This window comes from Phaseolus vulgaris, chromosome 8, assembly GCF_000499845.2.
Source record: "Phaseolus vulgaris cultivar G19833 chromosome 8, P. vulgaris v2.0, whole genome shotgun sequence".
Classification (NCBI taxonomy): domain Eukaryota; kingdom Viridiplantae; phylum Streptophyta; class Magnoliopsida; order Fabales; family Fabaceae; genus Phaseolus; species Phaseolus vulgaris.
This window is the reverse complement of record NC_023752.2, coordinates 19,336,890-19,347,815: the sequence shown is the minus strand read 5'-3', so window position 1 is coordinate 19,347,815 and position 10,926 is coordinate 19,336,890. Positions and strand designations below refer to the sequence as shown.

The 10,926-nt window shown below is 32.9% G+C and overlaps 1 protein-coding gene across 4 annotated transcripts; it reads left to right on the top strand.

The window, feature by feature from the left end:
• The first annotated feature begins 1,547 nt into the window (after nt 1-1,547).
• On the top strand, nt 1,548-10,126 carry LOC137823483 (transcriptional corepressor LEUNIG_HOMOLOG-like). 4 transcript variants are annotated; one of them, XM_068628647.1, is made up of 19 exons: nt 1,548-1,798; nt 1,918-1,975; nt 2,236-2,322; nt 2,461-2,558; nt 3,944-4,053; nt 4,139-4,428; nt 4,544-4,619; nt 4,720-4,828; nt 5,365-5,417; nt 5,509-5,760; nt 6,229-6,300; nt 6,412-6,627; nt 7,206-7,347; nt 7,423-7,532; nt 7,751-7,900; nt 8,066-8,221; nt 8,382-8,498; nt 8,912-9,109; nt 9,644-10,126. In XM_068628647.1, the coding sequence occupies exons 3-19, from the start codon at nt 2,273-2,275 to the stop codon at nt 9,785-9,787; spliced, it is 2,343 nt and encodes a 780-aa protein (XP_068484748.1). In that variant the 5' UTR covers nt 1,548-1,798; nt 1,918-1,975; nt 2,236-2,272; the 3' UTR covers nt 9,788-10,126. The 4 variants fall into 4 exon arrangements, with proteins under 4 accessions (XP_068484748.1, XP_068484747.1, XP_068484749.1 ...); XM_068628646.1 differs by having other exon boundaries at nt 1,583-1,798; nt 4,145-4,428; XM_068628648.1 differs by having other exon boundaries at nt 1,587-1,752; nt 4,145-4,428.
• The last annotated feature ends 800 nt before the right edge of the window (nt 10,127-10,926 follow it).

Below are 10,926 nucleotides of genomic sequence, written 5' to 3'. Positions count from 1 at the left end.
CCTCCTTTACGTAACTTTCTTTCTCTCTTTCCCAATTTCTCTTCTCTCCTTTCTCTCTTCAATTTCTCCCCCATAACTCATCTATTACAAAATCTGATCACACCATGTTGTAGCTGAGGAGTTAGGGTACATTTCTACCCGATCAGATTTTCAAACAGAGTAAGTTTATTTTTACTATAAAGATCCCTTATTATTTGTTTTTCTCTATGACCTAGTCATCAATCTTAGTGGGGTCAGTTGAGAAAAATGTATCTCTGAACTTGATTAAGCTCATACTAAAATTTGGCAATGTTTGGATAACTTGCTTTAGGTTCCTAAATTTTGGAGTGATGCCCCTGTTTGATGTAGAATTTCCATCAGAATAAGAAATTTCAGGTAAGGGAAGCTAACTTTAATTTTTAATAGTACCCTAAGCTAGAAGATTTGAATGTGGAAGGGACGTGGTCCCAAGTTTCAACTTCTCTTGCAGGCATGTTATTTGATAAAATTGATTTTATGTTGTGTGAATATGTATATATATTATATTTTAATAGTTTGAAAGTTAAATATTGTTTTTTATGTTGGAAAAGTTCTTGAATGGTATGAATTTTTAAATGTTATGTGATTGAATGATATGTATTATATATTAATGATGAGAATTGTATGAAATTGATGTCATACATTTGGGATAATATACGAGTTGTTGTTTGATGACATTAAGTATGAAAAGTCTATGCTTAACAGAGATCCTCTAGTTTCACTGATAATCTAAGTCATATAAACTAAGAAATCAGGTGGTGAGAAGTTAATGAGGGAGTTCATGCAACCGGATCCTGCTGTAGACATTCAATATTCGATGTTTGAACTTACCTTGATCCTTGATGTATGGATTAGGTGTTAGTCTCTGGTAGGGACATACTTAATGAATCTTCCGGAAGACATGACTTCATGTGTAGTCTGTGTAATTGAAATGAAATCAAAGTACTAGGATTGAAATGAAATCCAATGATTGTGATTGAGAAATTGATCCATGTAATTTGGTTTACTCTTTTGATTGAATGGACTAACTTACCCTTACTTTTCTTGTTGTGTTTGAATTGCGATAACGGTACTATGTACACGAGTAGATGATGATCATACAGGTGCAGGAGAGCTTGAAAGGCTTTAGAGTATTGTTTTGAACCTTATATTATAAATATTTGAAATTTTGAAGTCCTAATCATATATTATGAATGTTTTGAAAAACTCTAAACTTGTATATAAACATGTAGGATTTGTATTGTAATAATTAGATGTATTTTTGTCGTGTTACAATACATAAGTAACTGTAGTCATTTTTTTATTTATTTTCTAATATATATGTATATTTATTAAATGAACTATAAATTTATAGTAATAATATAAATGTGTAAATAATAATTTTTTATATATAAATGTGTAAGAGTTATTTAATTTTTAATATATAAATGATAAAATAAAAAAGTACTATAGATAGATAGAGATGTAAATGATAAATTTACATTTGTTGTGTATGTAGTACAAATATTTAAAAAATAACCTAACTTTCCACCTTCTAATAAATATCTCTCATCTCTTCATCGATGCTCACTCCACTTGTGCGAAACTCAAGCGTGGTTGTTGCACTTCACTCACACTCAAACAAGTTCCACGCTTTTCTCTTTTCTCTTTTTTCCTTTTTTTTTCTGCGTTTATTCTCCACAAAAATCCAAGATTTTCTGGGCTCACACAAGCTTATCCTCTGCGCGCGTTCCTGTAAGAGGTTCTGATCAGTCTTGTTTCAGTCCAACACCGTCTCAAGGTTGCAAGAACGTGAAATAAATTAATAAAAATACGTGTTTTTTTATGGGTCACCCTTGAATTGAATTGCGTCATGCCTTTTATTTTCGCTCAATTCTGAATTTTCCTTGCTCGTGACAGGTTTTTGTGTCGTGGATAACTTCTGGGGCGGTGGTTTAAGCTTTGATCCGAGAGACTGGTATGCTCCTTTTATCTCTTTCTGGTTCAATTGGGAGAGTTGAATTTGACTGCGGACTTTTCTTTGGTCTGTGCCGTTTTTGAGAATAAGAGGGAATTAGAAGGAAAGGAAATAAAAATTGTCAACAATTGAGAGTTCAATTCACGGTGGCATTTAGAAGGTTGAATTGAACAAGGAAAAAATGAATGGAGCGTGATTGCTTGTATTATGAGTTATTTTTATATTTAAGGTTCCCTAAATTAAGTTTTCCTTCTTTACAGAGAAGATCTCTAGTCTCTTGGAATTGGGTTTGTCCTGATGAAGCCTACTATGGCTCAGAATCAGAGTAATTGGGAAGCTGATAAAATGTATGTTGTCTCTTGCTTTATTCTTGCCCTGTTTTTGTTTAATTATAATTATAATTATTATTATTTCTCCATTTTATGCTTTGATCCTGACTTGTTTGTTTATTTGCTTCCCTATTTTTTTCTTATGTTATTCTGCAGGCTTGATGTTTATATTTATGATTATTTAATGAAAAGAAAATTACATGCCACTGCGAAAGCTTTTGTCGCAGAAGGAAAAGTTGCCACGGATCCAGTAGGTAAGATTGCTGATTATTTTTTACAATGTTAATGTTTTGCCTTACCACCATGGTCATTGTATGAATTGGGTCAAAATGTTTGTCTTGTTTTTGGGGGGATAGTTTATTATTAGTCTATATTTCATTGCTTTAGGGGTTGGGTTTCTTTGTTAAACATGTACGGTGTGTTTGTTTGTGGGAAACTAGGGGAAAAGGAAATATATTGGATTTGTAAATACAGGGCAAAGAGAAATTTTGGAGTGGGGCCACATCAAGAAGAATTTCTCCAATAACTACTGCGAAATGGGAAGGAAGAAGGGGCAGTGCATTATTTTTCTTTTTGCTTTTAAATGTTTGAAAAATTTAATAACGTTTATAACATTAACATATAAAATAATTTTATATCAAGAAAAAGATAATATTATTAAGAGTTTACTTTTGATATACGGTACAAAAATTTATACTATCATCTAGTAAGATATCATCTTAAGTATGAATTTTAAAGTAGTTATCATAGTCACTGGGACTTAGATTAATTACTGTGGGGTTGTTCCAGGTTATCCAATGGTCCAAATTTGAGTTTTGGGTATGAATTGCATATTTAATAGAATCCTATGATTTGGTACGTTTTGTTATCTCTACTTATATGTATCACAAGATAAATCTTAAATTACTTTGTATCTTATTATACATGAATTAATCTATGTAATTTCGTATCATACAATTCGATACAAAATCATGAATTGTGATTCAAAAAATTGTTTTGCAATTCTTGATTCAAATATCAATTTGATAACATTGAAGAATTGTGTTCTATACATGGAAGGAAAATGCTGTGGCCAATAGTAATCTTACCAGGGTTGTATCCTGGGGAGGATTGGTAAAGAACAAGAAGGTAATTATCATAATAGACAATGATTTTCAATAATATTACAATCTAAGATGAGTTGATAGTGTACAAAAATTATATATTGATAGTGTATTTTACTTACATTCATTTAAAGAATTTTTTAATTTGTTTAGTTTTTTATATCATTTATACATTTCTTTTCACTTATCTAAAAAGTTAGGGAGAAAATTTTTCACTTTTTGTTTTTATTTCTATCGATCCAAACAAGGGCTTTTTCTACTCTATTCCCCTTTTATTTACACCTTTCCTATTTCTTTCTTTCTCATTTTTTTTCTTCCTCCTTGTCGAGAACAGTAGAGAATTGGTTTCTCTCGTAGATCAACTTATCCTTTGAGCTTGTGCTTTTTCCTTTCTCTTACCTTGGAAAATCTCAGCTTTGTTTAAACGTTGTTGTTCAAACACAGGGGACATTATTGTTAGTTAATGATAGTATATATGTTGAAGGCAGTGGAACAATGGAGTGTATGTTTGAGTTGTATTGTTTGGTCCTTGACAGCTATTGATGCACCTGGAGGATTTCTTTACGAGTGGTGGTCTGTCTTTTGGGACATCTTCATCTCAAGGACAAATGAGAAACATTCTGAGGCTGCTGCGGCTTACATTGAGGTGGTCTTATCATGTTGAATCTATGTTTTTTCTGTTCCTTAGTTATTATTGTTAGCAAACTGAATATATATTTGCATGTTGGTAGACACAGCAAACAAAAGCTAAAGAACAACAACTTCAAATGCAGCAAATGCAACTAATGCAGCAACGCAATGCACAGTTACAGCGAAGAGATCCTAATCATCCTGCCCTTGGTAGTTCCATAAATGCTATGAACACGGAAGGAATGTTGGGGCAGCAACCAGCAAGTGTGTTGGCAATGAAAATGTATGAAGATCGAATGAAACACCCCCAACCAATGGATTCAGAGGCATCTCCAACTCTTATGGATGCTAATAGGATGGCCTTACTCAAATCAGCAGCTAGTCATCAAAGGTAAATAAATTTACTTAAGTTTTTGGTTACTGTGGGTTAGAGTGCTACTTTTAAAACTGGATCTTAACAACTTGGATTGGGCTGCTAATGTTTTGGATTCTTTTTGCTGCCTCAGCCAATTGGTTCATGGAAATTCAGGGAATATGTCAACTGCATTGCAGCAAATTCCTGGGCGAACTCCTTTGAACACTGTAACTACTTCAACCATATTCTAAGTTAGCCATTTCTCGTGCTTTTTCTACTATTTTCACTTCTACCTGTGACAAGTACCTTGATAAATTAAATTTACAGGACATCAAAGCCGAAGTTAATTTAGGTGCCCCTCCAAAGAGTGTGCCTATGGATACATCAGTTTATCGGCAAGCAATTTTACAATCAAAATCAGGGCTAGGCAATGCAGGTATTACCAACGTGCCACCTTCATGTTGTTACATCAAATTTCTACCTTAATGACTATGTATGAATAATATTAACTTTCCGTCTTCATAATTAACTTTCTGTGTTCCAGTCCTTTCTCTGTCTTCATCATCACTCTCTTTTTCTTCTATGCATTGCTGTGGTTTAGAAGGCCACGGTGCTGCTGCATCATGTGACATGTTTTCAGTGGTGAAAAATGAAAGATACTTTTCTTTCCTGTTGTTTTCCTTAATAATCGTTTTTCTCAAGTTTAAAATTATGATACCCAATTATCTTCTTTAGTGATGAAAGAAATTCTTCATTGGAAATGTAAGCTTTTTAACCTTGCAATGGATTCAACCATGCATAGGTAGTGTGGGTTTTATTTGTAGTTTCAATATTAATCCCTTGCAGAGATATTCCTCATGGCCTTGTTAGATACTGCTACTTAAATTTGTCTTCCATATACAGTGCAGAATATAGACATGGTGGAATCTTTCTATTGACTGTTATGATTTTGTTTATTAAATTATCTTTCAGGATTAAATCAAGGAGTTACAGGTCTTCCATTGAAGGGTTGGCCTCTAGCATCTGTAAGTTGAATGGTATCTTCATAAATGCTGTTTCTCTTTATCTGTTGAACTCCTTGAGAGTGGAATTATAGACCAATTATTTCCTTTACAGGGAATTGATCAACTAAGGCCTAATTTGGGTGTACAAGTTCCAAAGCCCAATTTGACAACCCCGAACCAATTTGTTATGTCATCACAACAGCAACATGTCTTGACACAGAATAACCTTGGAAATTCTAGTTATGGTGACATGGATCCTCGTAGGCTTTCTGGTCTTCCTCGAGGTAGCTTAAGTGCAAAGGATGGTCAGTCTAGCAGAAATGATGGATCTATTTGCTCCCAAATGCAGTCTGATTCACCTAAGGTTGGACTAGCTTTTTAAAAAAATTTAAAATGTCAATTAGAATTTAAAACATCAATATTTGGTTAACATGTATAATATTTTTCAATTCAATGTGCAGCACTTGTGGAAAACTTTTAAGAATAGACTTGCAAAAATTAAACTGAAGTTCTAAGAATTGCTTGAGTGGAAGCTTCCTTGGTAGTTGATAGTTCTATACATGCAAAAACATAGCCTTATCCCACTAGACATAAACAAATAGAGGAATTAGTACATCTTATTCTTAAAAGCCATAATAAAAAATTAAAATATTTCATATGATTCCAATCTTTAGATTGATACATCATTCCTAATGACTTCACTATAACTCTTTCCAACATAATCAATGTTTTATATTGTATTTGCCTTGTATAATACAAATGGAAACTGAGTACACAATTGAAGATCAATTTTAATATTCCCTTTTGGTTTTATCTTTAATGGATGTGGCAGATGAAGATGGCTCAGTCACAACATTCATTATCTCAACAGCAGGAACAATTACAGCAACATCAACTGCAGCAGGTTGTGCTTAATGTCTTACTTTTTTCTTATGTGGAATTTGACCAACTGTCCCACCCAAAATTTGTCTCAATTTTAAAGCTAATTAACATAGTGTTTCTGCTTTGACATCAGAATAACAGAAAAAGAAAACAACATTCTGGAGCTGCCAATAGCACTGGTACTGGTAACACTGCTGTTCCTTCACCTAATTCACCACCATCAACTCATACACCTGGTGATGGATTAAATACAGCAAACAACATGCAGCATGTTAACAATGTGCAAAAGAGCATGCTGATGTATGGTACAGAGGCAACAGGAGGCCTTGCATCATCGTCAAATTTACTGGTAAGTTTTGTCAATAATTTTAGTTTATTTATGTGTTTGTGTGATCATATAAATTATGTATTCTTTTCACATTTGTTGTGCTTATCTTGATTGTTGACCTGTATGGCATATGTTTTTACTTTGTACTTGCAGCTCTCTGACCTATCATTACATTTGTTTATTTCAGTAGTAATACGTTGAAAACTTCTATTTAGCTAGCTATTGAGATTGCAGCAAACAAGTAGAATATAAAAACAGTTCAGAGAGAGAGAGAGAGAAAGGAAAATCTGCATGATGTTTTGTTATTAGTCAATCACATGAGTAAAAGAAGTAGAATCTATTAGTAGACTAAGATACATCAAGTTATTGCAGAATTAACTGGATCATAACTTCCAATCAGATTCTAATATATTAATAGCTGTCATTAGTTGTTATTTTGTTGTTATCAGTTGCACAGAACCGAAACTAACTAGAACACTGTTTATATACTGTCACAATAACCATTAATCTTGATGAGAATACGAGTGTCCACGTTTTGCGATACTGAGTTAATAAGCTTGACTTTTTTGAGCTCTGGACACTATCGTTTCATAAACCAGGAGGACATGGAACGATTTGGAGATGTTGATGCCTTAGATGATAATGTAGAATCCTTTCTATCAAATGATGGCGGAGATGGTGGAAATCTCTATGGAGCAGTGAAACAAAGCCCGGCCGAGCAACAGAAAGAGTCTTCAAAAGGTAATCTTTATATATGGCTCTCTTCTCTATCTAAGTATTACTGGAAAGTATCACTAACTTCATTTTTCATTTCAGGTTTCACCTTTGCAGAATTTGGTAGCATTAGATCAAGGAACAGCAAGGTTACTTGTTGTCACTTTTCTTCTGATGGAAAGTGGCTTGCCAGTGCTGGAGATGACATGAAGGTAAATTCACTTGAATAATAATGATAGTGTGCGTGTGCCTCATTCAAGGAACATTTGGTGGTGAATATTATAATTTTTTTTCTTGTGAATTATCTTTTTCTATTATATAGATAATAGGATTATGCTGATTGGTCTCTACTATTTGGCTAATTTCCAAACAACTGCTGTGAGCAAAATATTCATTCTATGTTTCTTTTATGTGGGGATGTATTCATTAGGTTGTCTTCTGGAGCATGGACACTTTACAGACAGAGAACAGTCCTGCAGAACACAAAGCAGTTATTACAGATGTCCGTTTTAGACCAAATTCACTTCAGTTGGCAACTGCCTCAATGGATAAATCTGTGCGGTTATGGGACACAACCAATGTAATGGACTTTTTCCTGTTTTACTATAAATTATGTGTAGCTTATACATAGGATTTTTAAAACTTGTAACTATATTCTAGCTGCTTCAGGCCTTGTTCCTTGCGTTTGCAATTTATATTCTACTAGCTGCAATTAACTATTTTCTTTCTTTCTTTCAATGCACAGCCTACCCGTTGTGTACAAGAATATAGTGGGCACTCTTCAGCTATAATGTCTCTTGATTTCCATCCTAAGAAGACTGAACTTTTCTGTTTCTGTGATGGAGAAAATGAAATTCGGTATTGGAATATTAATTCGCCCAACTGCTCCCGTGTAACTAAGGTTTGTTGAGTAAATGCATTATATCATTTCCTCTGAATATTTTTGTTGAGTAAACGCATTATATCATTTGCTCTTAATATTTTTGTTGAGTAAACACATTTTACCATTTCCTCTGAATATTTTGTGACGTGTCTCTGATATTTTTCTCACCATTGTTTAGGGAGGTAATACACAAGTGAGGTTTCAGCCTAGATTGGGGCAGTTCCTAGCAGCACCTTCTGATAAAGGAGTGTCAATTTTTGATGTTGAAACTGACACAAAAATGTACTCCCTGCAGGTAAAATCTATATGCATATTTGCTTGCGTATCTATAATGTAGTATTGTAATGTAATCTGTTTTAAACAAAGATTATTCAAATTGTATAATCACAAAGGGATGAATTTTAAACCCATCCTTAATAAATTAAGGGTTGCTTATGTTATACAAGTTTCATATGCTAATATCTAATTATTTGATGGAGTTTGTTCTATTTTCTCTCTTCTCCTCTTTCTATTTTTATGGTCGTCAGTTATAATTATCTATTTTACAGTATAGATGAAAAAAATTTACTTGGAAAATCAGAAAGCAGATGAGACGCAATAATTTGTTGGAGGAACTGAAGATTTGTTATGGAACATTACGATCTTATTTGGAAGTTTGCATCTTTGATGGATTTTTGTAGTTTGAATTAAATCATTTTGTCTTTGTAGGGTCATCCTGAACCAGTGAACTATATTTGCTGGGATGGGAATGGTGAAGCCTTGGCATCTGTGAGTCTTAATATGGTAAAGATTTGGAGTTTGAACTCAGGAGAATGCATTCAAGAGATCACCTCCACTGGAAGCCAATTTCATTCCTGTGTTTTTCATCCAAGTTATTCAACTTTGTTGGTGATTGGAGGATATTCGGTAAGCTTTTGTTCATTACCTGTTGCAACTTGTAATAAACACATGGATTCAAAAACCATTCTTTTGGACTTGAATGCATCAGACCATGGAAAAACATCCCACTACACTGGGTTTGGCCTCATGGATAACAAAAATATCATTAGGCTCCATCAAAAGCCAGAAATTCAATAAATCCATTTATTTATGGTCTTCATAGTTCCAAACTTTCTTTGTCTTCCTCTGACTCTTATAATCACATCATTAACACTAAATCTTCTGGTTTCGTTCCCTTCACTTCCTTAAATTGAGTCATATGTCTTCCATGCACCAGCTATAACATCATTTCTCAGGGCAGCTAAATCCTGAAAATATGTTTTTTTAGTCTCAAATGATTAGAAGTAAAAAAAAAAAAGAGAAAAGGTTTACCTTGAGAAGTTTTGTTAGACGTGTAACCACACTTCTCATTTACTGTGATAATTAACATTGGTCTTCAATCATAATGTGTTAATCAGCGGCTAATTTACTAATATATATTTTTTCCTTGTGGTCTTGCAGTGCTTAGAGTTATGGAACATGAGCGAGAACAAAAGCATGACAATCCTTGCACATGAAAATGTAGTATCTTGCATGGCTCAGTCTTCTGTCACTGGAATGGTTGCCTCTGCAAGTTTTGACAACTATGTAAAGCTGTGGAAATAAAATCCACATTTTAGATCCTAACATCACCTATATTCTTTATCAATAGAGACCTTACTCAAAGCAAAAAGGGGTCTCTGAATTTTTTTTTATCTTTTTCATATAATAGTGCCAATCCCAACCCCTTACCATACCTTAATCTTAGTTGCCTTCTCCGTACGTAGATGTTGTAATAAGGTATACTACTAGACTCTACTATACTAGTACGTAAATATTTATACAATTTTGCATTTAGAATCCTTAGCAATGTGTACTTGGAGACATTGCACTCAGCTGCATGTTTTATGTGGATTGTGAAAACTAGTGGAATTTTATCAACACCATAGTGTGATATTACATTTATTTGGCTGTGTAATTTACTATTATAGCAGCTCCAGCAAAATTGAAGGTAATTTATTTTCGCATTTAAGAAATCATTATTGTAATTGGAGTTTAATTTGTTTACTTCGAGAAATTAAAATACACTCCTATAACATGTATCATTAACTACATCGTTTCATATTTTTTAATTGAATTATATTTTTCAGAACTCAAACTAAAATACCAAATTTCATATTAATATGAAGTTATTTGATATTTTATTAGCAAAGAATAAAATTGATGTTATATATATATATATAATATGTCATGTAAATCGTGCCAGGGATGAACGTAAGATTATAAGATAATATATCTTAGTAAATGGATAGGCACCAAAATGCTTTTTGAACGTCACAACATAAAGATAAAGAAACCTTAAGGCCCTGGTGTATTGTAGTATAACTACCAAAAGACTCAAAAATTACAACTTTACAAATTATCTAAGTGCAATTTCTTCCTGCAATTTTAACCTGCACCTTGTCATTTTTCAAATTTCTAAAATTACCCTTATTTTGAATTTGGAAATCCAGAATAATAAATAAAATTTAAAAAAAAAAACATTCTGGAAAAGAAATCCAGAATACAAAATTAAAAATACATTTCTGATGAAAATTTCTGAAATTTAAAAATGTGTTTCCGAAATTAAAATCCAGAATATTTCTGGATAAAAGGTTTTTATTTACATCCTCCTTTTATATAAGGTTATTTTCGTCATTAAAAATACATTTTTGTCATTTTCAATACCAGATTTGTATGTTGGAATTGATATAGCAGAGGGAAAA